The sequence below is a fragment of the Papaver somniferum genome, chromosome 7 (genome assembly GCF_003573695.1).
Source record: "Papaver somniferum cultivar HN1 chromosome 7, ASM357369v1, whole genome shotgun sequence".
Lineage (NCBI taxonomy): Eukaryota > Viridiplantae > Streptophyta > Magnoliopsida > Ranunculales > Papaveraceae > Papaver > Papaver somniferum.
In genome coordinates this window covers 2,704,844-2,726,325 of record NC_039364.1, presented here as the reverse complement: position 1 = coordinate 2,726,325, position 21,482 = coordinate 2,704,844, and the positions used below count along the sequence as shown (strand labels likewise).

General features: G+C 38.0%; 1 protein-coding gene and 2 pseudogenes across 2 annotated transcripts; all 3 read right to left on the bottom strand.

Annotated features, from left to right (window-relative positions):
• Positions 1–7,868: 7,868 nt before the first annotated feature.
• On the bottom strand, positions 7,869–9,182 carry LOC113294505 (glycine-rich cell wall structural protein 2-like). Of its 2 annotated transcripts, XM_026542900.1 has the most exons (2): positions 8,743–9,182; positions 7,869–8,712 (listed from the first exon to the last, which is right to left on the bottom strand). In XM_026542900.1, the coding sequence occupies exons 1-2, from the start codon at positions 8,963–8,965 to the stop codon at positions 8,180–8,182; spliced, it is 756 nt and encodes a 251-aa protein (XP_026398685.1). In that variant the 5' UTR covers positions 8,966–9,182; the 3' UTR covers positions 7,869–8,179. The 2 variants fall into 2 exon arrangements, with proteins under 2 accessions (XP_026398685.1, XP_026398684.1); XM_026542899.1 differs by having other exon boundaries at positions 7,869–9,182.
• Positions 9,183–9,930: 748 nt separating this feature from the next.
• On the bottom strand, positions 9,931–13,172 carry LOC113294504 (annotated as a pseudogene).
• A 6,657-nt stretch (positions 13,173–19,829) lies between these two features.
• LOC113293896 lies at positions 19,830–20,423 on the bottom strand (annotated as a pseudogene).
• Positions 20,424–21,482: the final 1,059 nt, after the last annotated feature.

The following is a 21,482-nucleotide window of genomic DNA, read 5'->3' as shown; positions in this document are numbered from 1 at the left end:
AGAACCGTATCCATATCCTCTACCAGAAACCCCGGTCCCATATCCAGACCCACTACCTCCTCCTCCACCTCCCCCACTTCAATAACCCTCTCCTCCTTCACCACCACCACCATAACCTTCTCCACCTCCTTTTCCATAACTAGAATCAAACTTCCGGCGAGAGGGGATGGTCTCGAAGCTGAGGAGTTAGGATACTGTGTTTGGACTAGAGAATAGCTTTTTTGAAGTCACCTTCTTTTCTTCATTATCTTCTGGATGAAGTTAGGGTTTCTTTGTTTTGGCGTTTTGTTCAATTTTTCAGCCGGCTAGACTATTAGCAGGGAATCTGCACACATATGGACTGTGGTGCGGTAGTTTCTTGCATACTTCGAGCTAATAAGGCAGAACTAACCGACTAGGGTTAGCCCAGTCTGGCAAGGGGCTGGGAAACACTTTTATACTTTTATACTTGAGGTCAGAGGTTCGAGTCCGCACACTAGAGTTTGGCTTTCAAAATAAAGAAAAAGAATGCTCTGAGTTGTTATAAGCTCAACCGTAAGTATGTCGTTTGTTAGTTCCTGGTGCAGGTACATATTGGTTATATCCTATACGTACTCCATCCATTTTACGGAAAATGAAAGTATCACTTTTTATGAAACGGAGGAAAAGTTTATCTAAGATTTAGAATTTGGTTAAATAGATATGTAAGATATTCGGGTTGGACCCGAATATTGTCGCCCATATGTATGTGGCAAGTTCGATAGGGTTCCATATACCTTTAGGGTTTGGACCCTATATAAGCATCTCTAACATATGTGTAGATGTTACGTGATTCCACCAATATCACACAGAAGTTTTACCATTAGAAAAGTGGTAACTCTAACCATAAAGAGAGTTACCATAAGAAGATAAAGGTTTCAAGTTCTTAGCCTGTGAATCAAGTTTGTGCTCATCTTTGGTGATTGTAGCACCTGTTGATCGTCGAGTTGAAAACATTGTTGTTGTTTTTGCTACTTGTATTCCTTGTTCTTGCTAATCGGAGTTCAACAACAAGGTATTTATCGATACCCGCTTCCGCTTAATTAATCTATAATATTGGTATCATGAGATATGGTTTGATGCGCTTTCGTGCTTGAAATAACATGCTTTGTGTGCTTGAAAGTTGCTGATAACATGATAGTATCATGTTGGGTTAAAAAAAAAAACATTAATGAATGTATAAATATTTCGGATCTTGATAAGGGTATTTTTTTTGAAATATTTAATTGGGTATGTTCATTATTCATTAAAATGATCTCCTGGAAAGTTTTGTATCGTTTGAAGGTGTGGTTTGAAATATATAGGTAAAACTCTAATTTTATATCATGTTTGATGATTTTTTTGATGTATATATGTCGATCCATGTTAATTAAAATTAATATAGATAGATAGTGCTCTCTAAGAGATTTCATTTGACATATTATTTGCTTGAATCGGAGCTTGTATGAGTGAGATGTCGTCTCCCAAAGTTGGTCATGCGCGTCTGTGCGCTGCTGGAAATTTGGAGAAGATGATGAACAGTAACCGAGCCAACCCAGTCCATATCGGCGAGTCAACCCAGTCCAGATCGGCGATTCAACCCGCGGTCCAGACCAGCGGGTTAGATTGCGGTCCATCCCAGACCGGCGGGTCAGCTCGCGGTTCAGATAGGCGGTTCAGTTCGCGGTTAAGACCGCCGACTCGGTTCGGTTCGCGGTTCAGACCGGCGGTCGGTTCACGGTTCAGACCGAGTTATTTTTTTTTTCTTCTTTTGTTTCTCTATTTGTGATTGTCGGATCTACTCCAATTTCGGTACCCTAAGGTTTTTCGACGTTCCAGATTCAATAAAACTATTTTCAGAACCTAATTAGACTCACATGATAGAGTTTCTTTGAAATTATATGGTTAATTGTTTTATCCATGATAACATGTGAATGGTTATATGTTGTGATTGTCTAATTTCTTTAATATACAACATGTATAGTACTGGATTGAATTCATATATTACTGAGTTGTGCGTCTAGATAACATGTTGATTGGTTAGATAATCTTCTTGGTTTGAGAACATGCTTGACTGAATTATTATTTTGATTGAATAACATGTTAAAACAAACGAGTGGGAGGTTGTTTGGTTGAGTTTGTTTAACTCCCAAAAACCATTAACTTGCGCATATATTAAATAGATGTGGAAAATATTACTTGTGGCGCGAGATATGATTAGGAGTTTGACGATTTTTCGATCTTGCGACTTGTAATGTTGTTTTGCTATTTATTTAGATTAATGTTACAAAGTTATTTTTGAATATGTGTATAGTGCCATAAGTTTAATATCCTTTCTTTTATTTTTCGCCTGCTATGTTAGACTATATGGCTTCCAAGAACATCATTGCTGATTTGAACAAGAGAGAAAAACTTGATGGCGACAACTATAACATCTGGCGACGAAAGATCGTTTTTCTCTTGCATGATTATGGGTTGCAGGAAATAACTGAGCATGTGAATGCCTCGGACTGAGGAGGGTAGGAAGGCTCAACACCGTTGCAACCTCGAGGATTACCAGGAATGGATTAAGAAGGGTCGCAGTGCTCGTCATATGATCCTGAACTCAATGCACAATGATCTCATTGGCAAGTTTGAGAACCACCAGTTTTCTCATGACATGCTAGAGGCAGTCAGGCAGAAATTTGGAATTATCTTTGTGCCTAAGTTGCGCGCATTAACTATGAAGTTTGACACTTGTCAAAAGAAGCCGAATGTTACAATGAAGCAAAATTTAAGGACAATCTCATCAATGATACGCAAACTTGAGGCTGCAGGTCATCACTTGACAGATGAACAACAGGTAAAAGCTTTTATTCATTCGTTACCTAACTCTTGGGATCAGATGAAGCAAAACATGACACACAATGACAATGTCCGCACTTTTGAGGATATTTCTCGTCATGTGGAACTAGAAGTCGAGCGCTTGGAAGATGCTAAGACTGACAGTTCTGGTTTCGCTGCTCAATCTGTTTCGCATAAGACCAATGGGTCTAAGCGCAAGAGGGGTGAGGGTTCTTCTGCTAAGAATTCTCGTGATGGATCTGGGTCATCCACTACCAGTGCTCCTAAGCGAAAAAGAGGCAAGCGTGCTGGTATGAAAGACAAAGAGAGCTGAAATGCTTTAACTGTGATAAGAAAGGAAACTTTGCTCGTGAATGCACTGAGCCAAAGAAGATTCGGGAGCAACCGACCATGTAGCAAGGGACCGAGATGGGTTCCTAGATTATCGTCGAGTTCCTGCTGGGAGCATGAGATTTTATATGGGGAACACAACTAGCATAGAAGTACTTGGCATCGGTACTTATATGCTAAAACTGCGACAAGGGCGCACTTTATCCTCCATGATGTACTTTATGCTCCAGATATTCGACGAAATTTAGTTTCAGTTAATAGTATGTTGCGTCTAGGCTTTAGTTTTCTTTTTGAGGGTAATTCTGTTAAGATTTTCTTGGCAACTGAGTTTTATGGTTTTGGTTTTATGTCGGATGGTTTTATGGTTTTGGATATTGACAATTCTAGTTGTTATGATGATGATAAATCTATTTCATTAATTGCGTCTTCCTCAGATGTTAATAATGATTCAGTGATTTGGAATGCTAGATTAGGTCATATAGGGCAAGAAAGGATGATTAGGTTAGATAGAGAAGGTCTTTTAGGCCCATCGCTAAAGTTTCCTTGCCTACCTGTGAACATTTTATTGCAGGTAAAGCCATTAGAAAACCGTTTGGGACAGCCAAAAGGGACTCTGAGCCTTTGCAATTAATTCATTCTGATATATGTGGCCCAATGAACGTTAAGGAAAGACATGGAGCCTCTTATTTCATCACTTTCATAGATGAATTTACGCGATATGCTCATATTTACTTGATATCCCACAAGTCAGAAGCATTGGACTGCTTCAGACGCTATGTATCTGAAGTGGAAAATCATATAATTAAGACCATTAAGGCTCTCAGAACTGACCGTGGCCACGAGTATTTATCTGACCTATTCAAAGGGTATTGTGAGGAAAAAGGGATCCTGAGACAATTGACTATTTCTGGTACTCCGCAACAAAATGATGTAGCAGAGAGAAGGAATCGTACTTTGTTAGACATGGTTAGGTCAAGGATGGCGCAAGCTCATCTTCCAATTTATTTTTGGGGAGATACGTTAATGAATGCTGCCTATGTCCTTAATCGTGTGCCTTCGAAGTCAGTACCTTCCACCCCATATGAATTATGGACCGGCAGAAAACTCGAATTGGGTAATTTGAGACCATGGGGTTCAGCTGCTTATGTACACAACAGTTCTCATCGGTATGGGAAGCTGGGCCCTCGAGCGAAAAAGTATATCTTTATCAGATATTCTGATCACTTAAAAAGCCATGTGTTCATTGGTGAGCAGCCTGATGGAAGTGTAACTGAGATTGAGTCACGTGATGAAGATTTCCTAGAATAGGATTTCCTAGAAGGAACGAGGTAGGGGGAGATCTTAGTCTCTCGAAAGTGGAAGAGTCAATAGAAGACACACAAATTCGTCTAGTTGAGAATAGCGAAGAAATTCCTCGTTCTCCTAGGGAAAGTGGGAGTTTTCCACCTGATAGTGGATTGGCTCCATCGAATCAGGATCCCCAATCTCGGAGAAGCGAACTTGGAAAATTCCATCGTCGTCGTTTTCAGATTGATGGAGAAAGTTTCATGGTTTGCTCACATGATGACGCAGAGCCTAAGAATTTCAAAGAGGCTATGTCATCTTCTAAAAGGGAAAAATGGATTATTGCATCGAAAGAAGAGATAAAATCAATGAGGATTAATGGTGTGTGGCAATACGTTGGCCTCCCGGGAGGGCGCAACGCTATTGAAAACAAATCGGTTTTCAAAGTCAAACGCAATGCGGATGGTTTAGATGAAAGATATAGGGCTCGCCTTGTGGCGAAAGGCTACACCCAACAGGAGGGTGTTGAGTACGAGGAAACTTTCTCCCCGGTGGTGAGAATGGCCTCGATACACCTTATGCTAGATATTGTCGCACATATGGATTTGGAACTTCATCAAATGGATGTTAAGACTACATTTCTTAATGGAGAATTAAATGAGGAAATTTACATGGAGAAACCAGAGGGCTTCGTGATTAAAGGTCAAGAGCTCAAAGTTTGCAAGATCCAAAAATCTATTTATGCCCTAAAACAATCATCTAGACGATGGTATTTAATATTTGATCGAGCCATTGTTTCCAATGGGTTTACGATGATAGAGGAAGACCATTGTGTGTACGTTAAACGGTCCGATAAGGGTTTCCTTATCCTGTCCTTATATGTTGATGATATCCTTATAGCTGGAAGTAACATGGAAATTTTTGTCACCACAAAAGAGTGGTTGTCCTCAACTTTTGAGATGAAGGACATGGGAGAAGCAAGTTATGTGCTCGGGATTAAGATCCTTAGAGATCGTTCAAAAAGACTTTTGGGTATGTCACAAGAGACATACATTAAAAGAGTTCTTGAGATTGAGCGATTTCACATGAAAGATAACAAGCCCATAGACACACCAGTTGCTAAAGTTCATAACTTAAGCCTTGAGATGTGCCCTGATACCCCTGAATAGAAAGAAAGAATGTCGCAGGTACCCTATTCCAACGCAATTGGGAGCCTGATGTATGCTATGATGTGTACTCGGCCTGATATATGCTATGTTATTGGATTAGTTAGTCGGTACCAGTCGAATCCCGGTTTTGAGCACTGGAAAGCAATCAAGAGGATACTGAGGTATCTCAAAGGGACGAGCGACCTCCTGCTATGCTATAAGGATTCATATCTACGTCTTAGTGGTTATGTGATGCTAACTGAAATGGCGAAATAGGAGAGAAAAAATGCACATCAGGGTATGCTTTGTTGCTAAATGGCGGGGCCATCACATGGAGTAGTAAGAAACAGTCAATTGTCGCTATGTCATCAATGAAATCTGAGTTTATAGCTTTCCAAACTGCAGTACAATAATCTAATTGGTTAAGGAGGTTCTTTGAGAGATTTGAATTTGTCACTCACGCTACTGATGCGTTGAAAATTCACACTGATAGCACATCAATGATTGCTTATGAAAAAGACCCAAAGTACCATGGAAAGACTAAGCACATTGATAGGAGGTGTTGCTTTATTAGAGCTGCTCTTGCGAAGAAAGAAATAGTTTTGGAGTACATTCCTACAGAGTTGATGATAGTTGATCCCCTTACTAAACCTATACCAAGAAATGTTTTCTTGTCTTATGTTAGAGTGTTAGGTTTACGTAGGTGGTAATGGATGTCTCTATATTTATTTCATTTTATTTTTAAGACATGATGATCTTATATGCATATGTTTTATGGATATTTATTAATAATCAATACAATTTGATAATGAATCATTGTTGTGATTAATTATTTACTTATGGACAAGGATATACACGCTGACATTGGTGCATAAAGAATGCATTATGTCAAAACTTGATTGATATGTCACCAGGTATGGACTGGCTTACTCACATAAGCAGTCACCTTTTGGCGCTAAGGAGAGCGAGCAAAGATGAGATGAAGCATCGCCTTGGAAATACCAAGATGAGATCTCTATAGTGAAGATCGATGATGAATGTACCTACTGTTCATCATACCTTAAAGGATAGCCAAATGAGAAATCTCTTTCATGACGCTTGTTGAAAGCGAGCAGTTAGAAATTTCGTATTAGGCGCAAGAGTTGCGACTAAGTCAAGATTTGTAGAGTGTAATAGTTTGTGACATATACTTGTATAGACAAGTAAAACTCTGCTCTAGCGCATTTTTATATTATGCATGCTTGTGACCACTACGGAGGCGTGAAAATGGTTCCATGCTTTTCTCACCATGTGAGTCCTATGATAATTAGAATATACACAAGTAACCTTATGACTTTTGACTTTGTTATTAAGTAAAGATTCGATGATTGCTACCTTAGTATGTGTCTTATGGCCATGGATGATCCGGCTTAAAAAGGTACATATCTAGGAAAGCAGCTGATTCTGAAACTTCATGACAATAGGGAGAGAGGAAGGTCATCAAACTCATAAATTTTTTATATTCACAGTCGACAACTTGAGTTGCCTTGTTGGATTTGCAACACAAGTGTGAATGTATTTACAAGAAACTAGCATGAGGGTGAGACTAGCTCTACGAGGGATTAGAGTAGTCTAGACCAATGAGATTTTTATGGACCTAGGATACTACGAGATACAAACATTTTTGTTAAAGGGTTGATGTCTCTATGCTGACTCATATCGAGCTGCTAGTCTGGAGCTCCCAAAATGCAGGTATCTCGACAGTCGCACGGGCTATTTACTAATATGAACTTTTCTTTCTTCTAGTACAATGCACACACACTATGTACGAGTGGGAGATGTTAGATATTCGGGCTGGACCCGAATATGGTCGCCCATATGTATGTGGCAAGTCCGATAGCGTTCCATATACCTTTAGGTTTTGGACCCTATATAAGAATCTCTAACATATGTGTAGATGTTACGTGATCCCACCAATATCACATAAAAGTTTTACCATTAGAAAAGTGGTAACTCTAACCATAAAAAGAGTTACCATAAGAAGATAAAGGTTTCAAGTTCGTAGCCTGTGAATCAAGTTTGTGGTCATTTTTGGTGATTGTAGCACCTGCTGATCGTCGAGTTGAAAACGTTGTTGCTGCTGCTGTTATTTGTGTTCCTTGTTCTTGCTAATCGGAGTTCAACAACAAGGTATTTACCGATACCCGCTTCCGCTTAATCGTATAAATCTATAATAAGATATGTTTACTCAACGAAACTGACCATTGATACATTATTTTCCCTAGATTCTTAAAATAAAACACGTTATCGGCTTCTTGGTATAGTTTCCAACTGAATGTTGGGTGGAGTACATTCAGGTTGAAACATTCAGTCCAAATATCCTCCCATAACAATGCATGTACTAGTAGACTATCAAGTTTTATTCTAATTGCAACTAAGCATATATGAGTACAAGGCAAGCTGAGCTTTGATTTCAAATACAATATGTGTAGAGTAAAATGTAGAGAATTTAGAGACAAAAATAAGACGACACTGGAATAAGAGTAAGCTCAATAAGTCGAGTATAGGTGCTTATTAACTAATTACTATAATGTCACTTAAGGGGATTCATGATGTCCCCCACGACCATGTCCCGATCCATAGCCTGATCCACTTCCATAACCCGAACCACTGCCAGATCCTCCACCACCACCGCCGCCGCCGCCACCACCACCGCCGCCACCGCCTCCTTTCCCGTATCCAGACCCACCTCCACTGCCAGACCCATATCCAGATCCGTAGCCGCTTCCATTCCCACCTCCGGAACCTCCTCCACTACCACCACCACCGCCCCCTCCACTACCTCCACCGCCACCACCAGCAGATCCTCCTCCAGACCCGTAACCTGACCCGTAACCACTACCAGAACCGTATCCCGATCCTCTGCCAGAAGCCCCAGTTCCATATCCAGACCCACTACCTCCTCCTCCACCTCCACCACTTCCATAACCCTCTCCTCCTTCACCACCACCACCATAACCTTCTCCACCACCTTTTCCATAACCAGAACCATACCCTGATGCACCACCTCCCACCGCACTACCACCACCACCTCCACTTCCCCCACCCCCACCTCCACCTCTTCCATAACCTTCTCCTCCTTCCCCACCACCACCATAACCTTCTCCACCTCCTTTTCCATAACCAGAACCATACCCTGATGCACCACCATCTCCTACCCCACTACCACTACCACCTCCACCTCCACTTCCTCCACCACCTCCACCACCATGACTACCATGAGAATTAGGACCTTTATTCTTAACATATGATCTTGCAGCAAAAGTAAGTTCCATACATAGCAATACAATAAACACAACCGCTACCAATCTCGATCTCGCCATTGCTAACAAAAGAATTCAAAATTCAGGGTTCAGAGGAATGTGTTTATTCAGTATATGATGAGACTTTGAGATATGGACTAAAAGCAATGCAATGGGCAGGGTTTATATAACTTTAGAAACCTCACCAACAATTCTATATGAGATCATTCTAGAATCCAGATTCAAAAACTAGCAAATGTGCAACTTCACTTTTCCCATGGACCATGTCAGTGGGATTTTGCCATTGATGGGTGGAAGTACTGGTGGGATTGTTTTAGTGGTTGTCTGCATTTTGAAAAAGAAGAAATTCCCAATACTTTTTGACTTCATTTCATCAAATCTCATGGACCAATGGTGGTACTTTGATTTGACTCTTCTCTTACAATTTTTCTTTCTTAATGTTCACAAATCCTGCATAATAACGCAACACTTGGCAGACAAATAGGCTGATCAGTGTCATGTCAAAAGCCAATTGTTTGGTCCCAACCACTCCACCAATGTTCCCACAGAATAATCAGCTATCAGTCTCATATCTCCACACTCTTGAGTGCATTACAGAGTGTTTTTGTTTCACAGTTTTGTTACACCTGGCATAACCCCTATAGATTCTAGATGAAAACTTTGTCGACATGCTTTGATGAAGTGATGATATTGAGAAGTAATGAACTTGATGAGTCTAAAAATCGAAAGTTATACAAGAAACAGAAATTAGGTTTGGATACCAGAAGCAGAATAAGTCAAAGTAATAACACTTTGCTTTACGAAAAGTTTATTTTTTTTACTTTTAAAGTCATTTTGAAATTACGTTCTCAAACCGCCTTTCTAAATTTCAAAAGATAAATTCTAAGGGCAAAAAAGTAATCTCTGAATTGTGAAAACTACTTCTACCAAACAGGCTATAAATGACTTGCAGATGGTTAGGTTAATAAATGTGCACCAAGCTACTAGTTTTTACAGAATTCACTACATGCGTTTTCAACCACCCATGACAAATAAAATAAAAAATAAATCCTTGGATTAACTAATACACTGTACAGACATTTTGAGGAAGAGCATTTTTAAGTAGGCAGCAGGGATGGTCGGGAAGGCCATCACCCACAATTTGGACATGATGGTATTTACAGTTACTGGGAGAACTACATAAACATAGAGTCAAGTTTGGAGGAAAGACTAAAATATGTACATTAAGAGAAGACCAGAAAAAATTTATGTTCTATTTAAAAGTGTATTTCAATGCAGCTACCATAGCTTCGAGAAGAGATTGTCGAGGGCAGAGTACAGAGGGTCTGCAGCCCTGGGTCTTTCTACTGTCCCATGAAGAATATCAGTCGTGGTGAGATAGGGATCACCGTAAAACTCTAGGTTGGTATCCATTCTTGTCGTGATTATATTCCCTTCAAGTGAAACTCCTAAGAAAGCACCTGTTTTGTTTTACAACACAGTATCAGATAAAAATGACATATCACTTTGGAAAAACCAATCAATTCATCTGGCAAGAAAATGAAACTTAGTAAGATTGGGTCTTACCCTTGCTGCAACTATAAGTATAGCACATGCCAGATCCTCTATCTCCAGCTCGAAGATCAGCTTCAAGCACTCTCCCTACAGGTCCTGCTGCAGCACTACGACCAGCTCCCAAAGCAAAATGCATTCGGCTACAAAACACATTTACAGCCTTGTGATCATGGAGAACGATAATAAAATCTGTGAGCTCACCACCGGCCTGTTTCACATCGAAGGTTAAAAGTCAATAATCTAGGATGTTTGGAGTTCCAAGAATCTTAGTGGGCCTAAGAAATATGAATACACAATTTGACAATATCACACCCACAACCACTCAAGGCTCATAGGTTCAAAACCATCACAGGTCCCTGTCCCTCAAACATTTGGGTTTTGAACCCTTACCCTGAGTAGATGTGTGGTATATGTTTACTTGGCAACCAGAAAACGTGCAGGTTAACGGAACCTTGGATTAGACAAACCACAAATACGCGACAAAAGTTTGTTACCTGAACACCCCACCCCAAACCAACAGATGCTATAGCAGAAGGTGCAGACCACGATCCATCCACTCTCCGAGCAACTACCAAACCGGTACCAATTTTGTACGTAAGAAGCATTCCAGCTTTTGCAACAGTTAAAATGGCTAAGCCTTTAGCACCTTTAAGGACTGCTGAAGGCATTGATCTCTCAGGTTTCAATCTAGCAGCCTGTCCATTTAAGAGTAATTTAGTAAACTTAAATTGCCAGATAAGTTTTGCATTGTGTGGATGCAACTTGAACTATTTCCAAGAATTGTTAAAATAGTGATATGCATATGCATTCCGAAAACATAACATTATCTCCCTACTTCAGAAAACATAATTATTGTGATAAAACATCTCAATATGGCGGTATAGTGAAGTCGCTGCGAGCTTAATTTCTAAATGGCCAAGTCTTTAGCACCTTTAAGGACTGCTGAAGGCATGGATCTCTCAGGTTTCAATCTAGCATCCTGTCCATTTCAAGAGTAACTCAATAAACTCAAATGGCCACGTAAGGTTTGAATTGCATGGATGAAACTAGATATGTCTAAGAAAATAGTTACAAAAAAGTGTTAAGCAGATGCATACGGTTTCCAGACAACACAAAGTTGTCTCACTACTTCAATGTAAAGTAAACACTTCATCATGGTGGTACAGTGAAGGTGCTGCTAACTTAATTCCTAAATCAAGGCGTTCCCATGAACAGGAAAAGTCACATTGGAACTATGAAATAAAATATCAGACGTAAATAGGAAGTTGAGATGGGTACCTGGCACTAACTCTTCAGAGTATTGCAGGACTTGTAAATCTCATATTTCATGGAAAGACCAATGGGCATATTCAACCACCCTCTTGTGCAAGTCCAGTCCGTCACGTCATGCTTAGCGATCTGGGACGCGTTGCTTATGGTGTTTACCCAAAAGAATTGTAGAGGTTCGAGTTTGTCAAAGCAAGTGTCACACACCCTCTGGGGACTCCTCTCCCTGAACTTAATAGGCAACAAGCACCTCCCCTTGGAGCATGCTCTACAAAATATTCCTCCACAAAAACGACAATGATGCCTGCCACGAGTAAGCGCTGTAAAGGAACAATCACACTTCATGCATTTAGTAGCAGCACTATCTGGAACCCACTCTGGTGGTTCCGCATCCAACACTTCTTTACAAGCAGCTAATGGATTAAGAAGTGGAGGAGCACTTGGAGAGAATACATTCTGGTAAACACTACCACAAATATCCTTAACAATAGGATACTTTATAGGCAAACTGCTATCCAACTGATCTCCAACTTCAACAAAATCATCACCATTATTTGTACTCTGACCCTTATTCTGACCAGTCAATATCGCAACTATCCCACCAAACACATTCTTCAAATTCACATCTGGTTGGGTTGTCTGCATCTGCAATGAGTTATAACGATACCGATCATCTTTCGCATTATCATACCCTGTATCAACAAAATCTTCTTCTTCTACAACTTTTTCAGCAGGCTCATCATCCGCATACTCATAGTTTTGTTTCGCAGTAGCAGAACTTGTAGTCCTAACCGGACTAGAAATCTTCCATTCTTCTTCATACCTAATTTTCCAAAAATCATTCAAACCACCATCTCCATCATCATCCTCAGTAAACTGAAACTTCTTATTTCCTTTATCCATATTCGACAATGTAACACCCTTCTTCCCCTCAAATGTTGCCATCCAGCATCAATCCACCTACAACAACAGCAACTACTCAATCACAAATCCAACAATCCACACAAACTAATGAAAAAACCACTGAAAAACTAATCATAAATTCACCTCAATCAACGTAAACTAGAGACGAACAAATTAACCACTACTCCGACTTGATCAATTTCAATCGAACTATATTATACCCTAAAAAACAAAACCCCCAAAACAAAAATCTCAATTCACGAAAGATGAATTCAATCTCTGTACAGTTTGTACAATAATACAAGATGCTCAATTTCATGATCTATTTATTAGAAAAAATCAAAACCCTAAAGAAGAACCAATAGAATCTATTTATAGAGTACCGAATTGAAAGAGCAGATTGATTATTACCTTAAATACTGCAACCTTGTTCTGATTGGAATCGGAATCCTCTTCTTAAACTTTTTTTTGATGATTACGAAAGAAATTTAGGGTTCGTGTTCTTTTTATGTGGCGTGAAGGAAGAAGATATACTGAAATTGTGATTTTGGAGAGTAAGGGAGTAGATATACTATATTGCCCTTGGGTATATAATCCGAGTCCGATCCGGGAAAGACCAGTCAACCAGTTTTGACCGAAGTCAATGTTCTATAAAGAGCTTAACGTTAAATGTGAGCAGGCTTGTACAAGCAACCTCTGGTTTTTTCCCTAAAGCTGTTTGTACTTTAACAATCAAAAATGCATCTTTTAATGTCAATCTTTCTCCAAATGGACAAAGTTTAAAACCAACGCTGTTGCCGTAGACATCTACCAAGCTAAGACTAATGATTTAACTAAATAGTAGATTTAGGATGAACCCATCCCCAATTGCAGTTCGGAGTAGCAACTGATTTAAGGTTTCAAACATCATTACCTCAGAGGATGCTCGAATTATTTACAGGGGTTATACCTTAAACGGTTGAAGTATACCGATTCGAGAGAGTGGTAGAGCACCACATGAACAATTTAAGCTGCATACAGACACTTAGACTGAATTATCAAACGGGAACGGCCATTTTCTTGTGTCATGTAGAAGGTTCATAGTTGCAGGAGAAGCACCAATTGGGTGAAGTAAGTCAGCAAAATGAGTAAATTTGGTACTCGATTAAAGGGCTTCTTTTGAAATCAAATTTCCAATTGGTTGTCACTATGATGTGTCAGGTGCTAGGTGAGGTGCCATGCTCTTCGCCTCACCTCACCTTTCGCCTAGGCACGCCTGCCCAGAAAAGAGCAAGAGAATTGCTCAGAATTTTGCGCGTTGTGCGTTTTATTATCTAGGCACCCCTAGCGCGACTATCTCGCCTTTGACAACATAGGCTATCAGATTTGCCTTGTGCGGGTCTAAAAACTCGTCATATATGTGAAATTGGTTTCCTGCAATTGTTTCATGACTTCATTTATAAATCAAATGTTTGTTTTTTTGTCTTAATTTTATCGCAGGATTCTGATTCAGATCCAGATGGTTTTGACTGGGGAAATACTGGTGGAGGATGTTCAGCTGCAGGTCCAAGGAGACACCAATATAGTGGTGATTTAGGAGAGGTATAAAAAATCAACCTTTTAGGCCAATTCATAATATGTATACGGGCCTCAGAAGTTGTCTTAGATCCACCCTTGCATAGATTTCGACGCAACCTCGTTGCATCACAAGGCTGTCGAGATAGAATTGTCCCATGTGTATAATTGCTTCTTGAAATATGCTTATTTTGAAGTAAAGAATGAATCTATTCAATACAGAAATTCATAATTGGTCAACACTCTCCAATTTATGGCCGCATCTATATGGTACCATTTGTTGCTTTTTTGAATTTTCTCCATTAATAGGCTCGCGCTTCGACTTTGATCGTTATGGCTTGGTACCAGGGGTATGATCAACTGGTTGATTGTTCGGTTCAGGTTTATAGAATATACATATTTAATCTTGTGACCTTGTCTAACATTAATTGTGTTTTGATCTTGTCTTAGGCAAGTTCATCTGCGGGGCCTTCCTCCCAATTGATTTCAGGCTTCATCAGGATCGGCTTTTCTAGAGAGATGGTTTTGAGGCCAATTGATTTAAACGGTAAAAAAAATTCGAATTAGTATCTTGTTTATGTTTTGCTTTCAGTGATTCTGAATAGACGAAATAGGAGGCTAGCTTGTGTAATGTTGGGTTGGCTATGGTACTATTAGGTGGAGCGTCAAATCAGTTAAGAAAGAAAATGCTTCTATGATACAGAACTTTCAGAAAAGACCATATTTAGCCTGTGATATGGAACTTGCAATTGAAAGATTATCACTCTGTGATATACCGATATGAAATTTGCAAGTGAAAAACTATGATGATAATTTTTACAAACACTACGATTGCCTGCAACTTGGTCAGAATGCCTTTGAATACGTATAATGAGTATTGCCTCTCAAGTAAGTACAGATTGTCACTGAAATAAGTGCACAGTGCCTGCAATAACAACCTGTGCAATTCTAAGTATGGACTTTACACTCACAACTTTATCTTAATTGATGCAGGAGAAAAAAATTCAGAAGCAATATTGGAGACCTTGTTGACATACCAAGTAAGTTAGCGTGTGCTTCCATTGAACTATTCAAAATATAGTTTTTTCCAATTCAGTTATCGAAACTATGCTCTTCCTCGAAAGAATATTTCCTTGGTATATAAAATAATTTCATTTCGCTGCAGAACATTGAGAAATTTCCTTCACAAAGAGAATCTCTTGCTTGCGAACAAGAAATACGTATGTTATCGTCAAGAAAAGCTTCGCAAACAGTTTAACGTTATCCATCCTTTAGAGAGATTATGAGCGTAACAAAGAGAAAATTGTAATGGTTTTATTGTTCATAATCTAGAGAAGATAATTTCTTCAAATATGGTTTCTGATGTTTTCTGTTTTCTAGTTATTCGTCTATTATTATTCTGAATTCCGCCTCTATAAGAAAAGTAACCAAGGTAAAGAGATCACACGTACCAAGTTGGCATCAAGAACGAGGTTAGTTTCTTTAGAGAGGATTCCGTTGGTTTATGGTTTTCACTAGATCTCTCTACAAAAATGTTGGTAAGGTACTCAAGAAGCAAGAAAATGTTAGGAGAACAAGGATGACTAATTCAGATGATGATCTTAATCATAGTGAACCACAAATTATGGAAGAAAAGGTGGCTACGCTACAAACAAACATGAAGTAGATTCAAACTACCCTTAACGAATTGACTAAATGTATTCATTCTCATACACCCAAGTCGAAGACGAAGAAAAGGACTACGTCTTCAGCTAGGGTTTCGGAAGATAGGGACGAGGAAGAAAAAGAATATTAGGACGAAGAGGAGGAAAATGTGAGTTTCTTAAAAATTCTACATAAACCAAACTTCATGGTAAAAATCTAAAACATTGATTTACGTGTTGATTTCCACTTTACGATGGGAGTATCAATGTTGAAAAATTGGATCATTGGGTAGAAAGGCTAGAGATGTATTTTTCTTTCTTTGAGGATGGTTCAAATGAAAAGGTTGATTTTGTGGTATTGAAGCTACAAAAGTATGCTCTAACATGGGGAAAAGCTTATCAAAGACAAAACCTAGGTAGGAGATCATTGTCATGGAAAAGATTCACTTCCTGCAGTCCAGAATCCATATTTTTGTGTCACCTAGTTAATATAAGTGCAATATGTGATAGTTCATACATGTTATTTGAAATTTAATTTAAGGTCAAATTAATAAGGTGTATTCTTACTCTTCTAGAGAATTTACTAAACCTCAAGCTCAGTTGAGGGTAGAATCTTATGTCAGGAAGGAGTCTCTATGTAGGAAGAAATAGATTCCTAAGAGGTTTTGTTTTCCTTGTCGGCTAAGTACGGTGGAAGGCAATATATAAGGAGGTTTGGCTTATAGATAAAACACAAACCTAGAGAAATTTCCTTCAGAAAGAGAATCTCTTGCTTGCGAAAAAGGAATACCTATGTTATCGTCAAGAAAAGCTTTGCAAACAGTTTAAGGTTATCCACCCTTTAGAGAGATTATGAGCGTAACAGAGAGAAAATTGTAATGGTTTTATTGTTCATAATCTAGAGAAGATAATTTCTTCAAATATGGTTTCTCATGTTTTCTGTTTTCTAGTTATTCGTCTATTATTATTTTGAATTCCACCTGTATAAGAAAAGTAACCAAGGTAAAGAGATCACACGTACCAAGTTGGAATTTAGAACGAGGTTAGTTTCTTTAGGGAGGATTCCTGTGGTTTATGGTTTTCACTAGATCTCTCTACAAAGATGTTGGTGAGTTACTCAAGAAGCAAGAAGACGTTACGAGAACAAGGATGACTAAGTCAGATGATGATCTTAAGCATAGTGAACCACAAATTATGGAAGAAAAGGCGGCTACACTATAATCAAACATGAAACCTATTCAAACTACCCTTAACGAATTGATTAAATATATTCGTTCTCATACATCCAAGTCGAAGAAGAAGAAAAGAACAACCTCTTCAACTAGTGTTTCGGAAGATGAGGACGAGGAAGAAGAAGATGAGGACGAAGAGGAAATAAAAGGTCAGTTTATTACACTACAAGAAAAGTCGCTTTTAATGGCAAAACATTGTGTCACAAAAACCAATTTCTTCGTTGCCAAAAGAATTCAGCAGCACAAAAAGTTTCGTCACCTATAGCGAGTCGTTGAAATTGTTCTGTGACGACCTTAAGAAATCGTCACCGAATTTTTTAATTAGCGACTTTAGTTTATTTGTCACCAAAAATATCTTTTGGTTAGCAAATAAAATTGACACTATTTACTAATTTTGTGATTAAATTTTTTGTCACTCTATGTATTTTTGGTGAGGAAATTATTTTATCACTTAAAAATAATATAGCAACAAAATTTTTTCGTCTCAGAATACATTTATAGCGAGCAAAAAAATTACTCACATAAAAAGTTTTAGCAGCGAAATTTGTTTTGTCTCTAAAAAATTATTGTTTAGCAGCGAAATAATTTTTGTCTCAGAATAAAAAATGAATGACAAAAATAAGTTGTCTCTAAAAAATCGTTTAACGACCAATTAGAATTGTCTCTATATGGTGATTTCAATAACGAATATCATTATCTCCAAAACAATTTCACCGACGAAATCACCCGTCTCAAGAAATTATTACAAGCACAACCCTACCCTCCCCATAACTATTTCCAAACAAAATATAAACATGCCAAATTCGTCACCAAATTTTCTCTAGTGACTAGCCTTGATTATCCCATCGTCGTCAAGAGACTTATTACACATAGCGCAAATGTAAATAAATAAACATTGTTAACAGTACTAGTTTGATTAAAAACTATTAAAACAATATCCAAACCGAAAAACATCTGATAGATAAACACTTCCAATAAGAAAAAATGATGCCAAGTCTAAAACATTTGACAAGTGAAAATTTTACTGTTGCTCTTGCATTAGGATTTTTGTTGTTCTATCAGAGATAATGTTGCTTGGACCAACTCTACCAGATTTTGTTGTTCACGGATCATGCTTAGTGTCAATCTTTCATTTTCTTCTTGTAATTTCTTGATCATCTTATTCTGAAATAGAATTCTGTCAGCATGTTTTTGTATCATATCATGAAGTGCTTCACCGTCAGAATCAGCAAGGGTTGTAATACGTCAGCATCTTCGCTTTCTCTTCAAAACTTCAGCACATACTTCTGCCTAAGTGGGCGGTGTATATCCCTCTTCAATGCCATGCTGTAATAGCTCATTGATTTTATCCTATAATTAATGTAAATAAAAGTAGTACATATAAGCAAGGAGTGAAACTAGTGAGTACATCAATGTGTTGAAGGAACTAAATTAAAGTTTTTCATGTATGGTAAGCAAGAGTAAAACTAGTGATCACAACATCACATGAAGGTGCAAAACTAATGGTTGGTCTTTAAACAAGCACGAGAGTTACTGGAACACAGACAGACGATGAGCTTAAAATTCACGAGGGTGTGGTCATTAATGAAAATAACAATCAAATTCGTGTATAAATTAGGTAATATAGAATGTCGAGTTTGCGCTTAATCGTGCCCACGACAACTAACAAACATAAATAAAACATCAGTATTGTATACATACCAATTGATTCCTCAAAGAACTTCAGTTAACATCTGTTGAGAAGTTTCCAGATGAACTCGTTCTGAAAATGGAAACCAAATCAATGTTCAACTTTAAGTTTTAATACACTAATCTACGGGCAAAGGAATTGGCTCCTCGCCCTTCTTGCCAGATGGGGGGGTATGAACTTATAAATCACAGCTCTATCTAATATAACTTTTTCTTATCTAGTTACTAGTGAATTCACATACTACAGTGTATGTTAAACATACACAACAGAAATAACTAGCAGAAGAAACCAATCATTTAGCAGAAGATGATAGTGATAGGTACCAGCGATAGACCTTCTTTTGTTTACCACCACCAGATTTAGCTGGCTTTGAAGGTGGAGCTTTCACCATTTTTGGGGACTGAATTAATTTTTTTTTACACAAAATCAGTTAAAAAAACCCAATAAAACAAACAAACTGAATGTTACCAATATCTCTCGCAGTTATTGTGTTTGTTGACTAACATATCTAGTATTGAAATATGGATCGCTTTTTTTAGTCACTATTCAGAACATTTTGGTACAACTGGAAGTGCGTTAGTCATCAAAAACTAAGAATATGGATGATTCAGAGAATAAGCTAAATTTATATGTGTTCAACAATCAAGTGTAGGAAAAGAAAAATTAAACGACAGAAAACTTATTGTGAGTGGCCATCCTTTCAAAGTCAAATTGTTGTTTCCTTGATTTGAACCTGAACAGACAAGAACAATCATCCACAAATGTAAATTTCAGTAAAGCTCATACTCAATCAGGGAAGGAATTCATACAAGTACTTCAAGTCATCTATGTTAGTTGAACTGCTTGTGCAATGAGTGTGCTAAACCCGGCTTCAACCATAAATTTTTCCCAGTATATTTTTTTTAATAGATAAGATATCACTAAGTCTTCCAATCCAGAAATCACAAAATAAAGTATACTGAAGTTTTAAGAACTAAAATACTAAAGCAACAATACTATTCTTAAATTGAACAAAGCTGGAGTTCAGCTAAACAAGGCCCGAGGAAGTAAACAAGGTCACTATTAAACAACTTTGATCACATTTACTCGTCTTCCTGGCTGCGTAACGTAGATGTCTTGTTGATAACACAGACATCCAACTGTGCTGCACGCTCAACGATATCCTTCATCTTTCTTGTAGAAATGTTGTATGCAATCTCAGCACACTAAGCCCTGTTGTGCATCATCAACAATTCGATCTCCTTGACATTGTGCACAATAAATTTCTTGAAACCATGTAGGAAGTGACGGGTCTTCTTGTATGAACCGTAACAAATGTTGGGCATCAAAGTAACACCCTTGAACTTTCGCCTCACACGAGAATCAATACCCTTAGGACGTCTCCAGCTTTCCCCGACACGATGGTATCTGTCACTGTGTGGCCTCTTGAAAGCCTTGACCCGCTTCTTGATAATCTTCTTGGTAAGCAAAGGAACTGCAAAGGCTCCTCGATTTAGATGTGTCTTCTTCCTCCGGTTCTGAGTGAAACTCTGTCTCTCTCTCTATCTCTACCCTAAAACCTTTGAAGAAGCATTTTTTCTCAGTATCTTTACTTTCTTATCTTGTCAAACATAGATAATTTTAATTCTACATACAGGTGTCATAGAGAAATCAAAACCTTTCTTAGAAATCGACATCCTAATTAGAAATCAAGACCCTAAGGAAGAAATCAGCATCCTAATAAGAAATCAAAACCCTAAGGAAGAAATCGGCAGAAGAGTAAACAAAAAGTAGAAATCAAAACCCTAAGGAAGAACTTAACAGAAGATGAGACAAAATTTAGAAATCAAACCCCTAATTAGTAAAAAAAAAAAAAAATTGAAACCTGAAATTTGTAGAAAACTTACCTACATCTGTCCTGAATTAGTCAAATTATTGTTGCGATTGGGCTTGAAGTCGGTCGATTGGTGAAGACGGACTTTGCTGGCTGGAGAAGAATCGGACGACGTTTCAGAGTGAGATAGAGAAAAGACTACAATGGTGGTATTGAGGGAGTGATAGAGGATGGTTGTTCCTGTGAGTTGTTTGTTATTGTTTTTTTGTTTTTTCTTTCCAAGGTGAGTGATGGAGGGACTCGGGAGAGCTTGGGATTTGAGAATGAGAAAGAGATACGAGAGAGGAAAAATGAAGTGAGAGAAAACAAAAGGGTTTTTGGTAAAGGTTATTGACGGATGATCTCACTCTATGCGGTAGTCATACGGATTATAAAATTCAATAATTTATTGAACGGTGGATATTTGTCTTCGAATTGTCATACGGATTAAGAGCAGTAGGTTCCAAAGAGAGCAAACTAAGCATATAGAATGAGATTTGATGTATCTTGGAGTCGGATGAATTTGAATCGATGAATTTGGAATCCTTATTCAATATTTCAATAAGATCAAATGAAAATGAAGAATCATTATGGACCTTCATCCCAATAACTATGATATATTATATAATAAACAGTGAGAATAATCTATAATTATTATCGATCCAGAAATAACCAAAGAAATTATAAGAATGAGAATTAATTCGAATAATGAAAATTAATCAAAATAATGAGGAAGAATCCAACTAATGAAAACAAATCCAAATAATGATAATGAATCTAGTAATTGTTACTGATCTAATAATCTAAATATTAAAATAAAATCAGAAAGAATCTAACGAGAAACTGAAATCGAGAACTATATATACGAATTAGAACAATGAAT

Coding starts and splice junctions, on each gene's coding strand:
- LOC113294505 (XM_026542899.1), bottom strand. CDS start 8,965: ATGGCGAGATCGAGATTGGTAGCGGTTGTGTTTATTGTATTGCTATGT.